Below are 26,463 nucleotides of genomic sequence, written 5' to 3'. Positions count from 1 at the left end.
CGCCCGCCGAAACGCATCCGCCTCCGTTGCTGCTTTCGGGGGTGGCGCTCGGCGTCGGGTGCTAACTAAGTTATGCGAACGAGCAGAAGGAGAAAGCAAGCTGCAGCACTGAGTTATTTAGTTGGTTCATCTCGCTCTCACACAGCGTCTCCCGAGGCTCATAGTATTTACTCATTCATGCCACCGTCCAAATTTCGACGTACGCTAGCGCGGGCCGTCCGTTCGCACCGGCCGTTGGTCGCGAGCATCATTTAATAATGACCGCAGGCAGACACATAATCATGCTGATGACAAAACTGCACCGGGCCGGCCGACCCTCGCCCGGCGCCCGGCCGTAAAACAAGCAGCCGGCCTTGTTTTACACGCAGCTCTTCATTTTTGCGCCGCACCCGTGCATGTTCACTACTTTTTGTGTGTGTGTTTGTATGTATGCGAGTGTGCGAATGCAGCCTCGTTTTTTATGTATTTCACCGCTCGCTCTTTCTGTGTGTATGTGTGCGGGTTATTGTTGGTCCAGCGCGGGTAATTTATTTCCTCAAATCACGCACACCTAGCCGGGCGCCGCTGTTGAAAATTTATATCAAAATAACAGAGGATAAATTTTCCTCCTGTCCGCTGGGGAAAAAAGGCCAATCAATGAGAGGATGCTGCTAGCTTGCGTGTTGGCAAAACCAACTAGACACTTTTGGAAAATAGAATCAGGAATAGATCTCAGCACATTTTTAAGACTTACGGAGAGACAACGCTCAAAATGCACACTTCAGTAGGCTGAAAGTTTTTAGCAAACATTTTAAGTGTAAATGTATTTTACATTTTAACAAAATTCATCTAACGAAGAACTTCATTTTTATATTTGTCTGGAAAAACGGCCAGAATTTTAAACGTTATGAAAGGGTGAGGGGGAAAACGGCACCAACACCAATTTTTACAAAACGAACTCCGATTTACTCCCTACTTAAGCTGCGAGTTGGAGCCTTTTAAAATGCAATTCTCCTTAATTGAACAAAAGTAAACACCGTCCCCACGGTGCAGAGTCAAAACGACAAACGGCTTGGAGTAGTTTGCATACTCTCGGCCGTGCGAGTGGAGCATTTCTTTGCTCTCGGGAGCTCGCATGAGGCTGGCTGAAGCGCCCGTCGCCGCGACTTTGCATGCGAAATTGTTAATGATTTTTCTCTGTCCTTTTACATTACCCGCGCGCGCTCACAGACGTACACGCGCTGGAGGGCCCGAAGGCGCGTGCGACGGCAAAACCTGCCAGAGGCCGGAAGCATTGTTGTCGCAAATAAACTGCCAGTCTTACCAAACGCAGCCGGCTCATTTTTCATTTTTAAATATTGTTTTTGTTCGGCGTCATGCATTTTATATCACGATTTTGTACCGTAAACAAGGCTGACTCTTTCTTTCCAGCGGCCTCAGGGGGACTTTTACCCGCATTTTTATATGAAACACCACCGACGCTGCCGCCGTACTTTTTCATTCATCTCTTTTTGCATGTGTCCTCCTTGCTACCCTCTGCCCTCGCCCGATGCAACTAAAAGCGGCGGCGGCGGCGGCGCCTTTTTCTAATGACGCCCAGACACCTTGCAAATTGACTCGCCGCAAAAACACCGGCTGATTTATTCACTGGGCCGCGTTTTTTCCTCAGCAGTGGGGGAATTTCGCCGTGGGTCCGGCGTAATTCCAGCGATATTTCACTGGCCATTTTTGTGTCAGCGGCCATCTGCTGCGCGGCCATTGAATTGGAAATATTGCGGGGACCGCCTGCCCGATGACTGAGCTTGAAATTCACTTTGCGGCCGATCGAGCCGACCGGCAGATTTATTCTTTATTTCAAGCCGTCCGTTCATTTGGCCCAAATCGGCTGACTAATGTGTTGTACCGGCCGCGCGGCGATTAATCTTGCGTGAAATTCCGATCTGCCCTCGTCGGATTTGTGATTAATATCTTTGTGCGCCGGTGTGAGTAATTAAATTTTACTTCTTGCCCCGGCAGCAGCGGCGGCCCCACTCGCAACGACTGATGCTGAGCCAAGTTTTGGTAATTTGCTCAAAGGGAAACGCCACGAGCATTGCCCGATTACAGCCTTTTTGGATTAATTGAGCGGTTTGATACGCTGACGAATAAAATGGTCGTATTTTCAAAAGATTGATGAGTTGAATCGTCTAGGGGGCAAAGTAAGGGTGTTAAACGGGGAAAATGTGGCAAGAAACTCCTCCTCACTCACAGGGAAGCATAGTTCGTTTTAACAATGGATTTTCATACGAAAAGGTATCATTGGTGAAACTGAGCGCTGATTAAAATCTTTCATCTCGCTGTTTTTTCCATTAATCAGCATTGCAGCGCGCGTTGTTCTTTGCCCCCCGACTTTTTACTCTTGCTAATGACTGTGCGCAACAGTCGTCGAATTCAAATTTCACTCGCGAGCTGCACACTTTCAGTTGTCTCACTGGCGGCAGACGCGTCGAGAGAGATTAGCCGGCGAACAATGCATATATACGTATTTGAAGAGCGAGCTTTTGTGGCGAGATTTACGCGTTGTGTGCATGCACACACGATCGCGTAATGTGCGTATCGCGAACGAGGCAGCAAACAGCCGCATTCGGCCTGGCAATTAAATATCGCTCGCCATAAATGCTGCATTATTAGCCGAACGGGCGGACGACAAGCAGCTGGACGAGCGAGCGGCCTTTGATTAACACACAATTGAAGCGGCCGCAATCCCTTTCGCTTCTCCGTACTACAATGCTCGCTAATAATAATATAATTGCAGCACTGTATGTAATGGCATCGCTAATTGCTTTAATGCACAAATTCATACACATCTCTTGAGGTATGATTCATAAAAAGGAAAAAAGTTCGAAATGGAAAAAATCTCATCTCCGTTTTTGTGTTTTCAATCAGACGAACCAAAGAAAAAGAGACAATTTTTGTTTTACCAACAAAATTTATGTGTGTCAAAAGTCGATAAAAACACCAACAAAACAGAGTCATCTCGCAAGGTTTCATCGTGCTAAGAGGAAATAAAAACACGGGAGATTGATAGCTTTCCTTTGTCAGCCGGAAACGCGGGTGAAACTCAAACTCACCAGTTCGCACTCAATGTAAATTCATTAATATATTTACACGACCCGAACGTCCATCCATTTCACACGAGCCGAGTTGTAGTTAGCACCGCCATGAGGGCGGACTGCTGCGGTGTCCTTTCTGTTGCATTAGCAAACAAACGGGGCGGGGTGAGGGGCACGGTGGGTGGGTGTTGATATTATACACGATCGCGGGCTGGCAATAAATCGTGTGGCCCGTATCTGGCTGGCCGGGCGGACGGGCCGGCTGGCTGGCTGGCACATCCTCCGCTCGCAGATAGAATTCGGCTCGCTCATTAATACCCAATAGCGAGGCCCACTTTATATCGAGCCGATAAATTTGGGCTTTAAAAAATGGGCCACTTTTGCGCTATAATAACAATAAAAAGGCCGCGTTGTTATTATTATTGCTGCCGCAGCCGGGCTGCGGCCGCGTGCGTATGGACCTGCAATTTGCATACTAGACAAACACGCGCCCTTGCCTGCATAATGAGCGTTTTGAAAATACGGTCCGGGGCGCCGACCTTACTGATAATTGCTGTTATTGAATTTTGCCTACACCTAGTGTGCAGCGGAAGCACCGGTCGGGATCGTTGCCAGCACCGTTTAAAATGAAATAATCGTTGCTGCTGCATACAGTCGTGCTTGATTAAAATTTAAATTGTCACACTGAGTTGTTTTGAGATTGTATCGATTGGCACGCGGCCCGCTGCTCTGTTGGCTTTTATTACCGAATCGCCGCCTCTGCAAAATGCTCGTTGACAGCGGATTATCACCAACGGTTGCGAAAAAGCACGGACAGCGTCGCCGGCAGTGAATGGCTTCTGTGCGAAAAGCTTCGACACTGCACTTTCGGAGCCAATCTTTCAAGCACCAATTTTAATATCTACGCTCTCTATATTCATCAAATGATATCATTTCAAGACTCGTTTAGTTCGTTTTAAAGTATAAGCTGATTTAAATCAATTCAGTTTAAAGCTCCGTACCTTTGAAAATCGCTGCTGGGCATCCATTATTTCCAAAAAGAGTGACACCTTGTGGTCGGGAATCTGGTAGCCATTCCTAGGCGTTGGGGGTGGCGGTGGCGGCAAAGAACCGGGCCACGGTGATTTCGGTGGCACGGCAGTGGAAGGCAAGTGGAAAGCGCCGCTCTTGAGGTAAATGCTGGAGGGCCGCGTGGGCCGTTTCGCCGCTGCACTGGGACCAGGCGAGTTCTCATCGGGGGCGGGCGGCGGGGGCGGATTATTAGCAGAGTTCAGGGGCGAGCCGTGGAAGGTCGAGCTGGGGCGTGGGGCGCGCAATAGCAGGGGCAGGCTGGACGAGGTCGGCAAGGAAAGCCGACGGGACAGATTCGAAGCGGTCGGGATGGAGGAAGAAGAGGATGAAGAGGCGGCGGAGATCACACTTCCGGCGGAAGCAGAAGACGGAATATGGAACTTTGCGGCTGAGGTGGGTGACGGCAGCGACTTGTAGCCATTGGCCGCGACGGTGGCTGCCGCCGGCGACTGGCTGGAAGACGACGGGCTGGGCAAACTTTGATAACCGTTCGGGTAGGACTTTGAGTGCGGAATGCACGACGAGCTGGAGGCGGCCCTGGCGGCGGCAGCGATGTTGCTGCACGCCTCCTGGTACTCGCTGATGATGGCTCGGTAATTGTTGATGAACGGAATGTGGTAGTCGCTGGTCGAGTTGGGAATCGTTCTTCTGTACAAATTCGAGTTCAAATTGGCTAAGGACGGCGTGGTCGGCGTCTTAAGGGCAGAAGGCGCCTGGTAGTCGGATAGCACGCTCTTACCGAGGCCCTGGTACGATTTGGACAAGGGCAGGCAAGGCTGCTGCTTGAATGCCGCCCCCGTGGAGGCGGTCACAAACTGATATTCGCTCACCGAAATCGGCAGAGACTTACAGTTCAAAGGTTTCGGCTGTTTCGATTTCAGCTCGCTGGCGGGCGGCGGATGCACCTCAAACTCCGTGGTGTGCAGCACAGTCTTCGTGGCCAGGATCTCGTCGGCCGTCTTCGACTTAGGTATTGTCGGAAGAATCGGTTTCGGCGGCTCGACGGGGCCGCCCTGCTGCTGCTGCACTGGCTTGTAACTGGACGTGCTTGAGGTGCTGCTATTACTACTGCCGCTTCCCTCGGCCGGCGCCGCCGACGTCTGTCCCGGCGAGTTGAGCTGGTAGTCGCTGGAGGAGGACGGCAGCGAGCGGTAGCCCGAGTCCGGACTCACCGCCTGCCTGGCCTGTGAGGTCGGTGGCAGGACGATCTGTCCGGGGGCGGCTGCGTTCGGGAGGCGGCCATTCGTCAGGCTCCATGGCTCGTGGTAGTGTGACGGACGCGGTGGGTTCGATGAAATGTGGCTCGGCGCCGAAGTGGTCGGCGGATTGGGACGCACGTAATGGATGCTGTTGGCCCCGAGACTGGGGTTCATTTATCCCGCTGGGGGTGCCTTACTGCATTCTTCGTGACCTTTGCAGCCGGCAGTGTCGTGTTACGCAATTAGCAGGATTAAAAGCGGCCAAATGCCAGAAGGGTGCGAGGGACTGTCGGCCGGTGTTGCTTGTTGCGACGGCGGCGGCAGCGGAGTTGGTTTTATGGCACACGAAGGAGGATCACGGGCGAACTGAACTGTTATCGGCTGCCGCGTGCTCGCCTTCCAACATGAGGCAGCGTGCTTCAGCCAGCCCACCGCGGCGCGGGTTGCGCGACCGGCAGGCGCAGTGAGTGCAACCTGCTTATATTCCTCTCTCTCTCTCTCTCTCTCTCTCTCTCTCTCTCTCTCTCTCTCTCTCTCTCTCTCTCTCTCTCTCTTTCTCTCCGTGCGCTGTGTGCTCGTTGCGTTGCGAGTAAGTAAGAAAGAACGAAGGGTCGCCGTCCCACCCGCTCGCTCGTGGAGAATGTCTGCTTGGAGAATATGTGTGTGCTTTTGTGCAGCAGCTGGTGATTCTTGAAAAAATGATGAAAAAATAATACCAAAAATCAAATATTATTCGGTAAAATGAATATCTTTTGAAAGCATAATATTCAACTTAAATTGGATTTGGAAACCTTTCAAAATTTATTCAAACGTTTTGGGCCATTAGAACAAAGTGGCATTAAAAATTTAATTCTCTGAAATAATTTTGGGGGAGTGAGCCAAACGCATCCTCTAAACTCAGACTGTTTCTTTATACCATGATAAACTGAGTACACGCCACGCGGTCCATATAAATACTTGGGAGGGCTTGTCTGCAACCACCGAAAACATAGCATAATCTTGTTTCCAAGGGATTAGGGTGGTCAACTTTCACTGCTAGTCGCGGTGGCGGTGGCAACGCGGATTATTTCCAACATCGTCCTCTTTTATAATATGTGCAAACATTTTCTTGATGTAGCGCGCGGCGACGATGGCAGCAGTAGCAGCAGCACAAGCCGCAGTGGCAACAAACAACAACGACGACGACTAGTCTGTTTGAGCAGAGATTAAAGTGTGTGCGCGCGTGCACGTCTTGCGCGAAAATAATGTAACCAGAAACCGCCCTGCCACCCAACTCCCACTCACTCTCGCTCTCTTTTGATGTGTGTTGAAATATCTGCTTTTAAATTCAGCGTGACTGTACCGCTGCCTTGGAAAGAAGGCTGCGGCAGAGAGATGCACGCAGCCAAAAGTGACGGCCGTATCGATTTTGCGCTTGAAAATTAAGATCAGCAGCGCGGCAGATTCTTGTTCGCCCCCCAGAGGAGTGCTCCAAAGAATTTATTTAGCCATAACTCTGGATGGCCACTTGACTCGGTTACGTCACTGCCCAAGCTGCTGCTATATATTCAATGTGAAACGAAGCCTCCAGGTTACACGGCATGAATTATTCTCTTGTTGCTTGGTAGTCACTGAGTACTTTTGGCCGACGGGTTTTTTTCTTGCAAGGGAAAATAGAAGAATATTTTTCCAGAAAAGTGCGTCGCACACCGTGGTTTCATTCTCGTCGGTGTGAATATTATTCAAGCGAGCACAAGCGCGCAACTTGTCACCGTACGCATTTCTTTTCTTTTTTCGGTATCATTAGAGGGAAAAGTCGTCGCTGGCGCATGATGAAAACCTTCGGCATCATCAAGAGGATGAGCAAAAATAAGTATCTCCGCAGAATATCTCTCCCCCTTCACTCTCTCCCACCGCTGCTTTTTATTAGAGAGAATGGAAGTGCAGTGTCGGTCAATTTTTAAGGACCCCCGCTATACCTATATTGCTGCTTCTTTTGTTACTTTTATACTTATATTGGCGTGAGGAAATATTGACTAGAAAAATATAGTGGAGAAAAACGGGCGCAAAACTGCCAAGGCTGCGGCCGAGCGTGCTTTTCACCGACGGTCCGCCAGCAGGAGCGAGTTGCGGAGGCTGAGGATCGGATATTGAGAGAGCTTGGTTACACTGTCATAAGACCGCGCGCCGGCGAGAGAAGAAGTGTTGTAAAAGCTATATTGACACAGTCTGTCTATATTTATGTACGTGAGGCAATATGTGTGTGTGTGCGCCACCTCGGGTCCGATAGGCACTGCACACACACCTTTCAGCCTTATTGCCATTGTTATGATTATTTTATGACCTTGAGCAGACATGGAGTGATGCCAATTATTATTGATTTGTGCGCGCGTCCTAATCCTCCGACCAAATTGATACACAATCTTGCCGATCGCCTGTTTGTAGAGCTCGCCAAGCCATCGCGCTTAACGGAGATCATGTCCCGGTTATAAACGTTTATTGCAATCGTGATTTTAATTTATAGCCCGGCGCGCGAAATGTAAAGTGGTGAGTAAGACGTCGGAAATTGTTTCTCCAGCCGACAGAGGCTGATGCGGGTCTCTGCGGCTGCTCTGTGGCTAACCCCTGAGGCCCTTGGCGCCGAGTGGGCCTTTTCTCGCTTAAATGACCGGGGCGAGTTGCTTGAAAACACCGTTGAGCGTGAAGGAATCCGTCCCAGGCCGAACACTGCAGTTGGTGACTGCGAGTGAGCATGCTGTGCCGCAAAACAACGCAGTGTTGCTCTCTTTGGCTGTCAATATGCCAAGCCTGACCGGCACCCCTGCATTTTGGTTTTATTGGCTTTCAACTCTCCTGTGGAGAAAACGGACACTTTCTGAATAATAATCATCATGACTTCAATTACTCCTCTTGACAACTAATTAAGTCAGCTCGATATCCAATTTGTACGTTCACCACTTTACTAGTTGCAAATGGACCAGAAAGAAATAAAGGACACTCCAAGATTCTTTCCACTTGAGAAGAGAGCTCGATGCTACTGGCAGAGACATGTGCATGAATTGGATTTCAAAATTTATAGATTTCGCGTAAGTTGACAATTCGCTACAAGTCTGTGCTTGAAAAGTCAAGAGCAATAAGCGAAGGAGAGAGATTTTGTATAAGGTCGGAGCAGAAAAGCAAATGCGGGCCTCAGCACTTTTCAAGTGCACAGACCATGCATGGAGCAGTCATTCACATTTGGAATACCACCCGCAGTGGTCGAACAAGAAGAAGCAAGAGAGCCTTCTGAATCGTGACCGGGCAGAATATGAGAAGCTCACTCTGGGATAAAAATCTCGTGAGCGGCTGGGCTGCTGCTGCTGCTTCTTTTCTTCTGCTTCCTCGCGCGTGCACACACACGCACCACTTTATTCGACGCCACGGATAATTCAAAGAGGCCAGCAAAGAAATTTTGAGAAAGCCACACGTGCATTAGTTAATCTAAGTGAGCGGAACTTCGTCATAAAATTTGGGACAGCATGCTGTCCAAGGCACCACCATTGTCCATGATTGCCATACAAATTTCGAAACACTTACTTCAAGCTTTTGTCCCTGCAACAGCATTTAAAGGAGAATGTATCCCAGCGTAACGGAAATCAGGCCCCTCCACACAAATTGAACTATGGTAATTAATTCGGAGCTATTTATTTCAGGGCGCGCAAAATTATAATTTACAAATTGCTCCGGTGCTTGTTTTAATGAACTTTCAGCTCCCCCGCCATCAAAACCTGCGAGTTACGTATTCGGCTGGGCTGCTGTTGTTGCGGTACGCGCGCGCTTTAATGTTATGAATTTTAAACTAAAACCATAACGCGCGCCGCTGCTGGCAAGCTGGCGTGATGAATATTAATATTTAATTTAGATTATTACCTCAAGGCTCATCGCGCGGGGTAATAAACACGCGCGCATACATGCACGCATCTTCAAATCGTAAAGCGCCCCTTAAATTTTTCAAATGAAAAGCCCGCCAGACATCAATCTCTTCGACGTCGTAAAAAAGAGGAAATAGCAAGCAGCACAGAGCAGAACGGATATCAAGAGTAAACGCCTCATCTCTTTCCATTCACCACGCACACATGCACATATTGCGCAAAAGTAACTAAGCAGGCGGTGAGAAGGTGAGTTAAAAACAAACTCGCGCGCATAAATTAGTGCTTATCGAGCAGCAGCCGGCGGCAGGCAGGCGCTGTTTCCATCAATTAAACTGCTGGCGCTGCGGCGGCGGCGGAGATGGATGCTTCAATGGTCTGGGCGAGGCGTCTGTTTTTACGCCCGCTAATACAGCCACTCAAAGTGCCGCTTTTACACCGCAATAAATGCATTTTGAATGAGAGAGCAGCTCTGCCTGCCCGCCGACACACTCTCCCGGGAGCGTTTTTCATTTCTTTCGCTGCCAGTGGCGCGGTTATCTGCGTCGGCCAGAGGGAGCCAAAGCTGGCCGCTCGGGGATGCATTCACGCACTCGACGCACTCCCCCGAGGCCAACTTTTCGTTAGCTGCCCAATACTCGTGACGTCGATGTCGCATGGCGCGCGCGAGAGAGAAAAGAGAGAAGTAAAAAGCTCAAGACCGCACGGCGCTAAAACTGTTCCTCACCGACTGAGTCACAAAGACGCAGAGGCGTAGCAGAAATTTTAGGGGACTTCAGCGGACGACATGTGTGCAACAGAGTGAATTTGTTAAATTTGCAGAGGAAAACTCACTCTCTTCCCACTCAACCGAGACCAGACGTTGGTATCTTCAACTGCACTTAAATTGAATTTCAGAAAAAATATTTGAAGAGTAGTCATTCTTTGAATTATTCATGTTAACAATTATTTTTGGTCAATAAGGTGATCCAGGTGGTGGCAACCTTCTTCAACATTTATAAAGATATGCTTTAAATAAATTCCCAGGAGGGCTTGTTAGAATTTCTTAAAAAGAGGAAGATTGGGCCAGAAAAGCGAAATGTATGATTAAAAATATGGATTTAAAAAAATATTTCTGGTGATAGCGAAATAATACCATTTAGGACATTTCACAGAGGAGATATTCGATTTCAGTGGCAAACTTCCACGATGTGTCGCTCGCGCCGGGTGCAGTATTGTGCAAATGTCTCTCAGGAATTCACCCTTAAGCCGGCCATTTGACATTTTGAGTCTGGCGCGGATGGGTCCGAATTAATCATAACGCGCGGAAGAAAAATACGCGACACACAAAAATCCCTCTCGGGCAGAATGACGTATCGCCCAGTACCGGCTCATTTGCCGATTCTAGCACGGCGGCCTCGTAGCATGCGGTACAGCGACTCAATTTAATAACATAAGTTGCTAAACTGCTGCTTCATCTGTATCGTTTAATTTTATTTTCACTCGATTTAACTGCTCGGCTGGTGCGCTGCTCACGAAGAGGAGGAGGAATTCCTCACCGTCGACGACGACGACGCCACCGAGAGGGAAGTAGAAGAGAGCCAGCCAAAGACCGCTTTCGCCGCCGCCGTGCTTGCTCCAGGAAACATAAATACAAGTACAACAAAGGGCGTCGCTTGCTCGCTGCGAAAGATTGCCTGGAATTTCTTCTTTGCTCTTCCTAATATGTATTATGGTGTCACATAGAGCGGCAGCAAAAAGGCGGCCGTCATTCCGCAGGCCGAGTTATTCCAGACGTGCGCCACTGCTTCTGGGTTAAATCATTTAATAAGAGCAGAGCACGATGAGCCTTTTCCCTCGCATGTTTTGCTCGTCTGCCGGCGTAAAGCGGCTTAAGCGAAAATGTTTCAATCTGCGATTGCCATACACTCACTCGCCTTTCTCGCCGAAGAGCAATCAAAGTTGCTCCTTGCGAGCTGGAATTGACTTTTTACTGCGAGTTGGCCCCTCAATGCAGCCATATACGCATTCACGTCTGCTGCCTTGATGCTCGATCGAATTTGTTTAGCCAATTCAATTTTTGGCACGAGTAAAACTTTATGGCACTGTGATAAAAATTATTCCTCGCAACAAGATAAATTTCTGAATAGCACTGTCTGAATTTCGAACAGTTTTATTAGATTCACATTTCAACATCTTTCATTTTTATTTCCCGTTGTTTATATTTTATCTTCAAAAAGAAATCGTAGTTTGTAGGTTCTTTCATAAAACTTTCTTTAAAAAAAAGTGAAGATTCGAATGTCCTCCAATCTCTCCTGTCGCGTTGTTGTAGCATTTATTTATTAGTATCTAGCAATAAATCAACAATCTCCAATTTGGTATTGAGCAATATTTTTTGGCGTTTCATCTTGTCCTTTTTCTCTCTCTGCTTGAGAAAGCAACGCGCGTCTCATTTTACAAGCTGCCACCGAGAGCTAAACTGCTGCTTATGATGTGCGAGAATTCCAATTACTCCCGCAGCAAGTTTCACTTATTTCAGGAGGAACAAGAGCGAGTAATAATTCGTAGGTTATTAAAACAAATTGCATCATTAGGCCGCGAGCCGCACTATAGCTGCATGCACTCGCGTCGCGCACAAAAGGAGCTGAATTAATTGGTGCTGGAAACAATTTTTCACGGGGGAAAAATGTCCTGCTGAAGAGCATAAAAGAAGGAGCAGCAGCAGCAGCAGGTATACGTATAATCGTGAATTTCATTTTGCTGCCGTTGCCGAGAGTGTCTGCGCTTTTGTTTCTCGACGCGTGATGCTCTTGCCGGCGCGAAACTGCAGCGCGTGTGAATACGGGTGCGGTTTATTCTGCTGAGAGAACACAAAACGCCACTGCTGCTGCTGTTGTTATTATCATTATTGCGTGCTCACTGATAATTATACTCGGCAGCGGCACGCTGCTCAGGCAGTTAAAAAGAGATAATGGCGCGAGAACGGGCCACTTGCGCGCGAAGGCCGAAATCTGCTGCCGACTGCAACGTGCAGAACGCCGCATCGCCTCTAAAATTTTACGGGCTGCCCAGTCGGCTTGCTGTCGGGCGGCGAATAAAATCATTCAAAGGTGGACCCTGCTGCTGCGGTGGTGGCTGCGGTGCTTTCCATGCGTATCACGACTCAAATGGCAAATCCGTGTATTAATAAAGTCCTTCTGCTGAAATGTGACAACCATAAATCTTGGTGGTCGCTGCATGCGCATGCATGCGAAAAGAAATCCCGCCAGTCGGCCGGCCGTTGAGCCCTTTTTGCTCCTTCCTTTATTGCACCGCAGCGGTTGGAGGAAATATTTAACCTGGTCGCCGCTGTGCGCGGGCATTATGACCAGATGAATTATGTGAGCTGTTAAATTGATTATTTTAACTGCGGAAATTCGACTGGTTGCCATAATTCTCACCAATAATGAGAGACTATAAATAAATATTGATGGTCCATAAATTTTATAGTTAACACTCAAATCCTTTTCAAAGCGTTTCTCTAATGATTTTGTGGTAATCCAATTAAGCAAATCACAACAATATGAAATCTGTGTATCGACACGAAAATGGCAGATTCTACATTCGATCACACCTTTTACGTAATGAAACGATGACCCAAAGCACGAGAATAAAATTAAAAGACATACTTTGTCAGGGAATATCGTAAAATCCTATGGTTATCTTTTACCAAGCAAGAATAAACCGAGTGCTAGGATGCGAGAAAAGCTCGGGGATGTTACTGGATGTTGTAGGCGGAAGCAAAATGAATGACTGCCGTGAGTATTGATTTCCTATAATGATAATCCTGCACATATCACGCCGTATACAGCGGCGGAATACACAAGGCACGCATGAATTTGATGTGTCACCGCTCAAATCCTTTGTATTTACATGCACGCCTCTTATTATACGCCGAATTAGTCGCACTATGTTTCCCCAAGGCGGTGTAAAACGCACAGTTTAAGTGAAGTGCCATGCAAAATTAATGCATACACGTTCGTGTGCACACCAGCAATGTATAACGGGGCTGTTGTGTCTGGTTTCGCCCTCCAGTTAACGAGGTATTTGAAGCTCCAGCAGCATGCAAATGGAAGGATGGATTTCAATTTGAAAGAAAAGAGAACCAAAATACATTACATACAGTGCAAGGCTGAAATATTAGAAACGTTACTATCAGGCAGAATTTGCATATTGTTAGTTTTACTATATGCAACGATACACCTACACCCAGAGTGCAAACGCAAACCACAGCAATTATTAAATCAACATGATTTCCATAATTTAGTCCAGGGTTAGAATCCCAGATTGCAACAGACAAGGAGTAGTTTGCTTTTCACTCCGAATTTCCGCCAAAACATTTCCAAGCAACACGTCCAAAGGACCCTTGCTTGCATCATCTTGTCAGACGGCGCTTTTAAACTTTGGTGTGAAATTCATCTCTCTCCACGTCCGAGAAGCCCTTGAAAGTGAATCTGCGCAAGAGAATTTCGAGAAACCTCTGAGCAGGCTTTGAAAAAGGGGAGCAGGCGGGCAGGCGTCGGCTCGGCGCCTCCTAATTAGACTGCCTTTAAATATTTAAAACTAGTGCAGTAGAGGCCGATAAATCTCGAGAGCGCACATACGAGCCATGTTTGCAATGCAGATCATTAAGATTTTAGCCGAGGCAGCTGCAGTCCCCGAGCCGTGGACCAAAAAATTAGCCAGCAAACTTTTTACGCCCGTCGCTGAAATACACATAAAAACTCGGCAGGGCGACTTTGCTTCCTCTTGTAAAAAGTAAACTTTGGTTCATGAAACGGTGACCTCTAATAGAGTTGCGGATTTTTAGGGAGTCAAAGTGGCCGGCCAGCTGTCCAAACTGGTCAGCCATCAATCAAGACGAGCTGCCCTGCCGTCAATGGCGTGTGTCGTATTGAATTTATTTTATCCACCGACCGCTGGCTGATATGCAAATTCGGTCGCAATCAGCGTTTTATGACTTTTTAGGTTATCGGCCGGTTGGCACGGTGGGCGGACACTTCATTTCCAACACAAACTTTGCGGGTTGTCCTGATAAAAGCGCATCTGGCCTGTCCAAACAGCAGATTTCACAACAGGATTATCCCTAATCCTGCGCCGTGGCTGCAGCATTCAAAAAGTGGTCTCGTGAGCCTTTTTTGTGTTCCCTGTGAAAAAAATCTCTCCCAACGATGTTCAACGCACTAGATTTCAGACAAGACAAAAATTGCCAAGAGTGTTCTGAAACATCTCGCCTGCGTCTGCTATTTTTCTAGCAATCGGCCTACACCGAGCAGCGAGCCAAGAATGCCTTAATTGATTTAAAAGTGGTGTGAAGTGCTATTCGTCGTTGCGAGACACATGTCCAGGGTGAACTTCTTTGGGTGCCCACCAGAAGGGAAAGGAAAATGCGGCTCGGATTTAGTGCGTCTTTCTCTCTCTACAGACTGGTGAGCGCGCGAAAAAGAGATTTTTCATCCGAAGTGTCGCTCGCCGCCTTTCAGCCGGCCGATTTTTTTTATCTTCACGTGTGTGGGAAAGAGCGAGAGTGAGAGACGCTTTTCCTTTTCTGCGGTAGCGAAAATTGTTTCACTTGGAAAAATTAAAGGGAAGTCACGCTGAGACAACAATTATCGACTCGCACGACAAATTGAGGGCAATTTTCTTCTCCGCCGTGTCTCGTTTGCCGAGGAAGAAAAATCTCTGCGGCTTTTTGGAAAAGGAACAATTACATGCAAGACGGAGCGAGGCGGCGAGCGTGTCGCGATTTTTAATTTGTGCATGTGTACCTTGGTGGCGGGTTTCGCGCGGCCGCGTGCACGAAAGTGGAAAATTAAAATGCAGGGTGCTCTTGTTTTCATTATGAAATGCAAACATGACTGCCGTCGTCTTTCTGGCTGCACGCCTTCACTTTTGAAAAATTCACGCATATCAAGCTGCTCTTGCTTTCGACTGCGTGTTGTAAAAAGTTTTTCCGCTGCGGAGCTCACTTTATGAAAATCTTTTTACTGCTCGCAACGAGTTAGTTTGCCACTGTAAATATAAAGCAGCAAACTTCTGCAGCATATAGACTATTTACTTTACGCAGTTTTAATTTTTTCATTTCTCCCGCTTTTTGTTCATCTTTCTGCGCAAGAGATACTTTCGAGTCTGGTGGAGCAAGTTAAAATTCTCCAAGTTTCCCTTTCTTTTGTTTTTATATTTGACTCTCGGAAAGAGACTCAAAGTATATTTTACACAAAGAGCGCGTGCCTGAGTGTTTCTTCCGAGAGACAAAAAGCTGCAATGTTAGGAAAATATTGAAAAGACACAAACAAGGCGTTGCAAGATCAAACAGGTTTCCACTTTTTATCCCTGAATCCATTATTTGAAATGAGGATAAAGTTGAGTGTGAGTCTTAATCTTCAGAAAGTAGGAAAATCCTTAGATTTTCTTCGAACGCCATGGCAACCAGTAAGCTTGAGGAAAAGTGGCTCAAAATTCGACCCCCGCTCGCCAATCGTCGGCAAATCGTGCCCGTCTTAATTGTCACCTCAATAATAACAGAGACAGAAGCCAATTCGGCCGCCGAGGCCTGTAATAACGGGCTGAGGATGCGATCTGTCTCTCTTTGGCAAAAGTCAGTTTTATCGTTCTTTGGTGTTCACTGTGCTCTCGCCAATTACGAGCTGTGCCGAATTTTATTGCCTGCGACGACGAGCGCTCTCGAATCGACCCTCTATTTAAGGGGCAATTAAAGTTTAACAGGCACACACTCACGCACTTGGTCCCTGCGTTAGATAATTATGAATTGCTCGCCTGTGATAATGCTGCTGGAGAAGTTTGCGTTTCGCCACTGCGGTGGAATGATTTTCAGCTCGTTTTGAGTAGCACTCATCGTAAACGTTATTGATTTTGCTCCCGCAAAGTGCTGTTACTTCTGTCCTGGGAATTACATGTTGCTTTTGATTTTGTTGATGAGAGGAGAAGAGGTACTCCATGAAGATAAAATTACGTCCTATGATTGATATATTTATTATACAAAAAAATTGTACAACAGACCAGAAATAACTATATGGATATCACCGTTCACTGCTCGTTTTTGCTGTGGCGGCTTAAGACAGGATGAAACTCATCTTAATTGTCTGGGGTTAGGTAAAAATTAACCAATTTAACCTTAGAATAGCGCTCATCAGTCTGCCACTCAGTCTGCCACTCAGCCAGGCAACATTCTGCACTCAAAGCCAACCCAATAAAAAGCAGACACAACTCAATCCGAGCGTTGGTGACATACGAATAATTCAAAAGGCGACAATGAAAATGCATGACTTTTTCTCGAGGCACAGCACCGCATGCGTGTTTGCGCCTGGATCCATCAATATTCATGGGCTCTCAGCATCACAAGCACCTCGTTGCTGCTGCGCTCACCCGCTCGAATTCCTCCACCTGAGCGATTTTTTCACTGTGCTTGTTTATTTTCCCTTTTTTCGTAGCGACATTCAATAAATATTTATTTGCGGTCTGGATTATTTCGCAAGCGGTGCATGAAGAGCTCCGAGAAAGTGAGCTAAGGCAGAAGTAAATCCAGCCATGAATCACTTAAAAAAAGTAAAACATGGCTTTTAAAGCAGTTCGGCTCAGCTCTCGTTCCGATGGCCTGCCTGAAAACATTTTCACGCAACGCCGGTTTGCAGCCCTACTAGTGTTCTACCCTCTTTTTCGGCTGGATAATCACCTCACTGTTAATTTTGGTTGGCGAGAGTAACCGGTATGGAGGCCAAGATTCTTCTAGAGATAACTATTCGTTTTTTGTTATTTCTTTTAAGTTTATTTTAGCTGGTCAGTAAGTTTTATATCTTATCAAATTGTAAATATCGTAACATAATACTTCATACTAAGCAGTAAGCAAGGTAAGGAGCCATATAAAAGATACGTTAATAGACACTAACCACCTGGAAAATCCGTTTAAGGTGTAAAATAATATTAGTATAATAAAAATTAAAAGCAAATTTAGTATTGACAGATGTTTAATGTTTTGCATGATGCTCGTTAAAATGAAGTTCCTTCTTGGTAAAAGATTGCGATAGAAGATGTATACGGACATGAAAATTCTCTGAGCAAATCTTCCATCCACTCGAGTGGTTCGTTCCAGTCCTCCCAGTGAGGCGGGTCAGATTTTGAAAAATTCATCTCATGTGGGCCGGAGCGTGACGGTCCCATGTGTCAAACAAATACGGTGCAAATAAGAAAAAGTTGATGCATTGTGTCACTTAAGGCAGCAGACTTAGCTCCCGAGTTTGTGTCTTTTCCTTCCAACGGCCGATATATATGGGCTGTAATGTAAAGGCGCGCGCGGGATCAATAACATCAAGCAATGTGTGGGGCCGCCGTCCGTTTGCTCAAACGTAAGGTAAGTATGATGCTGCTGGCTGCATCGAAAAATTTCTGCCTGATAAGAGTATTGAATCGACCCGAAATGTTCAAACGACCTAAATTAGCACCAATGGGACAGCAAAAAAATACTACTAGCTAGCTAGTTTTATTTTGCAATTGAATAATTCCAACTTTTGAAGATTTTAAAGATTCATTTCTAAAGAAGTATGCTAATCATTGTTTGAAATTGACGGCTGGTGGCGTCACAGTCGATTTTCAGGTTTGGTACTCTCTTTTGGACGCTTAATATAACAACTTTTTTAATCGCTATAATCAGGTGATAAACACATTAAAAAATGCGATGATAAATGAAGTTTAAAAAGATGCACAACACTTGTGCAACATGTTACTTATTGAATCAACTAGTTATTCATTCTCTAGAATTATTTATAATGAAAGAGCAAAGAGAAAATCTCGAAATCAGCATTTTCGAATGAGGCAGCTGTGCCTCTGCACGTCGCAATCTCAATTATCGGAGTCAGCAGCTCGATTTCGGCGGGCGCAAGTTGCGACACACTCTGTTTAGACAGCATCGGCAAACTTGCGCTGAGCAAGTGCGGGGCGAGCGCGAGAGCGGCGGCATCTTCATTAGCGGCGACGTCTCTGCGCTGGGGCCGTTTGAGCAGCGAGCGTCCATTGAGCGTGAACGCAATAATTAATAGCCACCGCTGCACCGCATGAATACGCATAATGCGGGAGGACCCGAATTAAACTTGCCTGCCGCCGCGAGTAAATAAATTCCTCGTCTTGCGGCGGGGACCCTCGTGTGCGGCGTCACTCACAGTCAGACAGGTCACCGGGTCATTTGCATTAATTAAAACGTGTAGCTGATAAAAAGCTGCCGGCAGAGCACAGGAGATCGGATTCGGTGGTTGGTCGGAAGTTTGGATCGACCGACGGGGCGCACGGCAAGGCCGGGTGGGTGGGCGGCAGGCATAAAATAGTAATTCCGCAGGGTCTTGACTACTCCAATGGGACCGAGGGGAGCAATATGTCATCGGCAACGACATTCCTCCACAGGCAGATGAGCGCCAGCCATTCCGGCCGCCGCCGCGTGCAAATGCACTCGCATTAGTGAGGAAAAACTGCTCGACGCGCGCGCTCGGCAGATCAATCATTGGATTAATGGAACTTCAAAATGTCACCGGTGAGCACCCAAAATCACACTTTCCGAATTTCGAAAGCGACGTGACAGCGAGCCAATTTTGTCATGAATTAATTGGTGTCATCAAACGCCTCTGTTGAGTTTTTTGAGAATCTGGTTTATTATTCATGCTCTCCGTGACACAGGACTTCAGCAATTTCTAGCTGTTTTTTTATTTGTGCATTTAATGAGAGTATCTAAGTGATCGAAAGGTGACAGCAATGAAAAAATAAGTCTCGCTGCGTTTCTCAGAAAAGTATCACCCAAGATATCTAAAGCTCCAAAGTAGAAAGTGATTTTTTTATTTGGGAGCGCACAAGAGAATTCCCGACCTTTTCAGTGAATGTGTAGCGTTCCAATCAAAGACTCCCCGTCTTCACACAGCACTAGACTCATTTGAGGCATTGAGTTTTCCCATGTTATTCGTTCCTTGCCAGATGATGGCTAACGTAGGGGTTCGCCTCTCTCAAAAGGAGAGTCCAACACGTAAAAAATAGTAATTTTCATGGCAACGAACAGAGACGATGCTTTCACTTTATATTTAATTGCGTAATATTTGATCTGAAACTACTCTGGTTTCGTTTCTCGATGGGAAGAATCAGTAGAATAGGTTTGAGTCGGCAATCGATGGTGCTTGCACGCTATTCCATGTGATATATATAGTGCAAAAGAGGATTACAAAGCATCGGGGTTCCGATACACGCCAGGGATAATTAAATTTCTCCAGTGTGTCTTTCAATAATGCCCGCCGCTCGTTATTAAAAGCTGGCAGTATCTGTACGTAGTTAGACTCATCAGTCTCCTTAATTAAAACTGGCCGGTGCTTTGAACATTGATTTATACTTTATAATATCATTACATTACTGCCGGCACAATTTGCACTAATGAAATTTGCATCGTGAATGCTCTCATGATTGTAATTGTAATTCCTTCAATGGCTCTTAAATAATATAGTAATTTTTTTATCTATATTGAAAGCCATCATGATATTGAGTTTCAAGTGCTTCTCTTAGTTTGAAATAATGTTTCTTACCTAGAAACATACACTGAAATGATTAGAATTAAAATCTAGATCGCTGATAGTTGTTGTTTCGGCATTCCGCAATAATAAGTGTTTATCTACATAGCATGTTCAGATTTACATGTAGGATTGAAGTACCTCTCCCCAGCGGTCACTGATGATAATAATAAAAAAATATTTCTTGATGGATGCCAATGTAGGTAGAAGCACGCGATGTTGTCATAAATTTCAGAAGAATTAAATGCAACTTCTTCGGTGTGTAGTGAGCTGCATTTAATATGTACTACTGACATTTAAAAAATTTATACCATTCTTCCAAGCATTAAACAAGTGTTGGCACTCTATCGTCAGAGTTGCACACCACAGACGCGACCCTCGCACCCACGCAACCCCATCGAGATCGGCCCCGACCGCGAACGCCATCTCCGCTCCAGCGGCTCAACTCGATGAGCGCCGATTTGGGCGCCGCGCTCAAACTCGCAGTATCATTTTGCGCAGTCTCCGGCGTCCGGACGAAACAAATTCGAGATAATTTTATTTTACTGTCTCTCCTACCTTGAGCTGCTGAAGGGGCAAACGGACAGAGCCAGGGTCTCTGCGGCCTCCGAGGCGGTCTGCCTCCAAATCCACGCTCTCCAGTGACGACTCGGCCTCCGAAAGCCACGCGTGGAATTTGTCCAGCGAGCGGTCAAAGTTCTGCAGCGAGTTCATCGCCGAGTTCAGACTTTTGCCGCGGTTGACAATGCTAAAAAAACAATCATATTGGACTTGAGAGAGACACCACTTTTTTATTCCAGCATATTTTTAATAGAAAGATATATATGTAGCGGTACAACAACGCGGTCCCGCTTTAAGTTGGAAGCCAACAATTGTCGGCGGTTTGAATTTTGCATTATTGTTTAACAGCAGAAAGATGATTTTAAAATAAGAATTCAGTTTTCGTCCGTCAGCCACACGGTGCTGACGTGATTTGTTTAATTGTGCAGAACCCGATTCAAAGGGGTGAGTCCAACCGTCAGTTAACAAAAGAATTTGTAACTTATTATTGTAAACCATTTCAGTTCTGGTTTTTGATTAAGTATCCGATCGGATTTCCAACTGCAACCTAATACACCAACAATATATATATATACATATATATAATTTGAAGTAATATTTTAGCAATTTAAAATACTGCATTTATGGGTTTTACAGCATTACATAATTCGTCACGAATAAATTAACGTACTTATTGTTTCTCTTTACCTTGTGTTCAATTTTGCATAGCGGTGGTTGACTTGTTCGGTCATCTTTTTTACTTTAGTGGTGTCGTCTTGTTGGTAGACAGCAATTAGGCGTTGAGTGAGTTGCTGAAATAGCTCGATATTGTGCTTATATTGGTGAAGCTCTGCATGGAATGACTGAAAAAACAAATATGAAAATTTTTAAAAACTATACTAATTTATTTTAGTTTTTTGCAAGTAGCCCTAAAAATTTTATAGTAAATGTTGTTACTTAAACATGAAACAGATGGACAAAAGCCAAACAATAAATTTAATAAGTGATATCTTACTGGCTGACAGATTGGCATGTTAATTATTTAAAAAAAAAAACGGGATATTCGTCTGTCAGTATGCAACGTGTTTTAAATGTATGTGTATGCGAACATATCATATTTTTCTCCGACACACTGAACAATAGTATGGAACAACCAACCTCGAGTGTTCACATTTTAACGAATAATTTTATATTTTTATTTGTGTTTCTTAGAATGCCACCACTCAATGTGCAATAATTTTATTTTTTAACATATTATTTTTTTTGCTCTTTTTATCCTTGTCCGTCCGAGGACCGGGAAGGGCGCGCACTGCACTAGCACGAATGCTGAAACCCGGGTCCCAATAACACCGCGAACGGATAACATGGGCGCACCAGGCCGCACAGGGACCCAGCCCACTCAAGGGCCACTTGCCTCCGCACCGAGGACTGCATTGAAACGCTAGACATTTGTCCCGTGAAGCCAAATCACGCATGCTGGAAAGGTGCAAACCAGCAAGTAGCGAGTCGGCGCCAGTGCGCCTCCCAGCCCGTCGAGCAATTTGAGCAATTCGAGTCACTAAACTAACCACTTTTTGCCATCTCTGACATTGGGTAGCCAGTATTAGATTATGTATTAAATCACTTAAAAATTGGGGGAATAATTTTTGGTGTTTCGTGATGACAGAGTAATGAATATGAATAAAAATGGTGCATTGATTTTGCTATCCCTGCTGTTTAATCTGTTTAAAAGCAACTATTTTACACAGCGCTGAATAAAAAGCACTTTATAAAAAGAGGTCAAGGCCTGGAACAAAAAGTAAAATAAAATCTTCTGAGAAATCGAATTCATTCTTAACGTAACCAAAGCGAGAATTGTTCCACAAGAAATGAGAAAAGTTGAACCCCGCCTCTCCTCAAGGGTTCCAAACTGATTTAACTACGCCCCATTCCCATAGGCAGCCCGTCCAATCAGAAAAAAAATAACTCCCCCATCGCCACTTGGCACACAATTCGCAAAATTGCCGTCGGCTCTTCTCGCCTATGCAAAGCGAGCCGGCAGACAACCGTACATAAAAAAGCAACCGGAGAGTAAGGTGCGTTCATCGCAAACACTCTCCTCGTTTGTAACCCCTGCAAATTGGCAACTTATGCAACAGTTTGGATTTACGCGCGACGCCGGTTGCATACCAACACGCACGCACCTTTTGCTCGCGCAATTGCGCCTCCAGGACGTCGGCCGTGTGGCCAACGGGGCCCATGCGCTCGAGCCGAGCCTCCATGCGCGCCAGCCAGGACTCAACCTCCTGTCTCTTGGCGTCGTAGCGCTGACTGTCGGCCAGCAAAGCATCCAGCTGAGCCTTTCGCTGCATCACTTTGGCGTTTGTCTCCTCCCAGTGTTCTCGCAACTTGGTCACTGAAACACATAAAGAGAGAGAAAAATCAGTTAAGCACGATATTTTCACATGTTTTCATTGTGTTAGAATTGAGAGTTGTAAATGTGTGAGTTAAGTAACGTTTCTGTCATTAGTCTACTGATAACGCTTAACATACAAAGGGTTAGAAAATGGTAATCGTTTCATACGTCCTCATCCTATAACACGATGATTAGTGTTGAATTAACTTATGGCCTTCTTTTGTTAAAGTTTGCAACGACCTCTAGCTACTTCCAACATTCTAGTTTGTCACCTCGAACAGCAATAATTTGCGAATGCTTCTCCTGATCCTGATTCATAAATGTTAGGGACTAAAATTTAAAATATATTGCATTACTAGAGTACAAAACAACTATTCAGCATCAATATTAATATTTGTTACTAATGATCCCATTTCATGCTTGAGATACTATATCCCAGAAAGTTGCAGCATAAGGAATTCTGTGCGCAACAGAAATCCTTTTTTATGCGGAGCTCTTAAAATGCAAATTTTATATCACGCTTAATTAATTTTATCTGGGTTACGCAAAAAATGCCTGCAAGGAGCCCGGTTAGTTAAAACTCCTTTTAGGCTGGCGGCAAATCCCAGACTACGCGAGGCAGGCCATTTTAATTACATCTGTTGCAGATACATTAACGTAGCACCGCATAAAACACGGTTAGTGCGGGGCGTTTAATTAATCATGTATTGCAACATATCCTACCATAGGTCATCTAACTAACACGAAACATTTTCTGAATTTTGTATTTACATTCTCTAAAAAGCTCGTTCAACGTTGTTAATTGGAAAACGAACATCAAATAATTACACTTTGGAGAGTGAAATCAAACATTCGTCCTGTTAATGGATGACGCGTTAGTTTTGGGGGTGAAAACCATCAAAATAAACAAGTAAATTTTGAATTCACATCGGATAAACACAAAATATTCATTCCTGTAAAACCAAAAAATATAATATGTTCCCAAATTCAGTGAGTAAACTGCATACCAAATGACGAAGTCTCAGTGAGGAGAATCTGGTATTTACAAATGCAAAAACATGTATTTTCAGACGACATGTACAGAGGAATGCGATTAAACGAGTATGGAGAGCAGATTTGTACACTTTGTGCAACAGTTTGCATTGATTGTTCGAAGGGTACCTCTGATACATGTGCGCAGTTGATACAGGGGAGTCGAACAATCGCTTTCCTCACCCCAAGAACCTGTCAAAATTGAAAATAAAGTGGACAAAATTAAAATCAGTCATACCAACAAAATCCAGTTTTTTATATTATTGGTGCATACGCCAACCTATTCAGAGGAGGAAACAGGAATTCAAAGTTTCTCAAATTCATGACAGCAAAATTTAACATTTTACCCATAAATATCAATAAATCTGCAAAATCAGGTATTTGCGGCAAAATCAACAGCCATGTCTACCAACGATAACAACTTACGAAGGAGCCTGGATCGTTTCGGCAAATCCTGACAAATTGCAATATTATGCACGAAATAGTAAAGCGTTCTGTGGCAAGCAGAACTTCTGCATTAGGGGACCGACTGCAAGGATAAAGTGCCTCAGGATTCACACCGAGTGAATTAGACCAATAAAAACAAAAACCCGGCCGTTCGAGTTAAGTGCGGAAAAGCTGAATGCGGCGCCGCTGCTGTGATATGGGCCACAAAACTGGGAGCAGACGCCAGGCAGTCTCCAGTCTGTTAAATAAACCAACAGAAACCGCTGAGGCCAAATTAGCAATTCCACACATCTCCATCTAGCCGAACGGGAATGGAAAGACCGTGTTTTTTGTATAGTTCTATCTATTAACTATAGAAACAAATTTAAAAGAGAGCGAATAATTTCGGCATCTATCGAATTTTTAACTAATCAATATTGTGTTTAAAAAAGTCAGAGTATATGCCCTATTTAAAAGTCATATTTTTTCGTGACGAGTTCTTTGGTGTCAAAAATGTTTAATTTATGTGTGCCATACCAGTAAAAGTTACCATAGCAATAGCACAAAAAGCGAACTAAGCAATTCAAAACTGTGGAGAAGACAGTCAAAGAGTAGAATAAAGCGCGTGGATGACGAGCTCACTGATTGGCTGGCCGGAAATTTGTGCGCGGAAGTTGGCACGGCCGATAATTATGTAAATCAGGGCATTAAGGGGCACACACTTTGTGTTTCTCCAAGCTAGCTGAGTGCTACTGCAAAATGTATTCAGGCAGTGTCCCAAGCAACTTGGCGGTTGGATTCATAAAGATGTAGGCTCTCTCTCTCTCTCTCTCTCTCTCTCTCTCTCTCTCTCTCTCTCTCTCTCTCTCTCTCTCTCTCATGTTGTACAGGCGCTTGTTAACTTGCTTGACGGTCTTTCGACACGAGTTGAATGAGATTACGCAGCAAGACTCGCAATCAGCGTAGGGTGTATGGAAAGGATCGCTCACACTTTCCTCGTGTGCGATAGCTTTCTTGCATATACTATACATCAGTCTCATTTTACAAAATATTTTTTCTATCTTTAATACATATTCATCAAAATCTAGGGCAGTTAAAGTCTATCCTTCAAGACACCCCACAGAGATTACACGGATTAATAAAAATGAAGCTATTTGCTTGATAGCTTGCTTTGAGTTGAAATTTCAAAACCTGAGTCGATTTTTAGAGCAGTTTTTAGAGCTAAAACAAATTAACGCTTTTTGAAAATCTCTTTCAGCAAACGAGCTTTCGCCGCAATTGCATAAACTTATTCCACACGACGCATTTTACAGCCAACAGCCCCGCTGAATCATTTACATAGCGAGTCATAGCACCGAAATTAAATTTTCGGGAGGAGTATTTTATTTGCAAAAGCGGCTTATGTGCTTGAGGCTCGTGGCGCCGTTTGGAGGGGTTGAGGAAGAGGTAAGTGCTTGTCTCGAAAGAGAGACGCGGAAAGGCAATCTTTCTCTTTGCAAAAAGCAGTCGATTCGGTCGGCCGCCGGTGACAAAGTGGGACATTTTTTTCGCAAAGGACGAGAGAGCGATGATATTGATCCTCGTCCCACAGGATATAATATGAATTTTGCCGACTTGGGAGCTGCTGCAGACTGTTTGATCTCGCTGTTTACCTGCGTGACCCTTCAAAAGAGACGCGCGTGGCCTCAGCCTGCAGCGGAGGACGAACGTGATGCCACGGTTTTTTTACCAAGGAAGAGGAGGCGTCACTGGGGATGAAAGGTTCTCGCTCGAGGGTACCACGAAAAAGTTTCTTTTGGTGCGTGTTGATGAAACTTGAGAATTGCTTCATTGAAATTAGGCTCACTCAAAAGATAATTTCATAACTCACGCGATGAACAGTTTTCAAGATTAATTTTTAATTGGATTTTAATGTTTGAAGCAGGGAAAATAATGCATTTTATCTTTTTTCAGGGAAGACGAAAAAGAGACCAGGAAATGTGTTGCTCCTCAGCATTTTGCAGCAAATCTAGAGTTCAAGGGAAAAAAAGACATATTTCACCGCAGTTAAGGGGGTTTAATTGCAATCAAGAGGTTCCATTCTTTCTTGCCTCAAGACTTTGCGTCCGTCGGGCGCGCCAGAAGCGCACCGAAAATTTATACTCGCGGCGCCTGAGCGGAATCACAAGCGAGGTCTTTATAAGAGCCCCTCTTCTCGTTGTTATTCGCGGCGTGTCCTCGGAAATTAGCCCGAAATGGGATTTACAGCGGAATAATTTTGTTGACAATGTG

The 26,463-nt window shown here is 45.3% G+C and overlaps 1 protein-coding gene across 2 annotated transcripts in view; it reads right to left on the bottom strand.

The window, feature by feature from the left end:
• The window catches only part of LOC135935842 (dystrophin, isoforms A/C/F/G/H-like), a 181,336-nt gene that overhangs the window by 72,269 nt on the left and 82,604 nt on the right, over positions 1 to 26,463 (bottom strand). For both annotated transcript variants that reach the window (XM_065478410.1, XM_065478419.1), the window contains exons 40-43: positions 23,896 to 23,958; positions 22,523 to 22,734; positions 21,048 to 21,202; positions 20,358 to 20,547 (exon numbers count right to left, since the gene is read on the bottom strand). In XM_065478410.1, coding sequence (XP_065334482.1) covers positions 20,358 to 20,547; positions 21,048 to 21,202; positions 22,523 to 22,734; positions 23,896 to 23,958 — 620 coding nt within the window. The remainder of the gene's footprint in view (positions 1 to 20,357; positions 20,548 to 21,047; positions 21,203 to 22,522; positions 22,735 to 23,895; positions 23,959 to 26,463) is intronic.

This window comes from Cloeon dipterum, chromosome 1 (assembly GCF_949628265.1).
Source record: "Cloeon dipterum chromosome 1, ieCloDipt1.1, whole genome shotgun sequence".
Taxonomy (NCBI): Eukaryota; Metazoa; Arthropoda; class Insecta; order Ephemeroptera; family Baetidae; genus Cloeon; species Cloeon dipterum.
The sequence above is the reverse complement of the archived record's forward strand: the minus strand, read 5'-3'. Positions and strand labels throughout refer to the sequence as shown.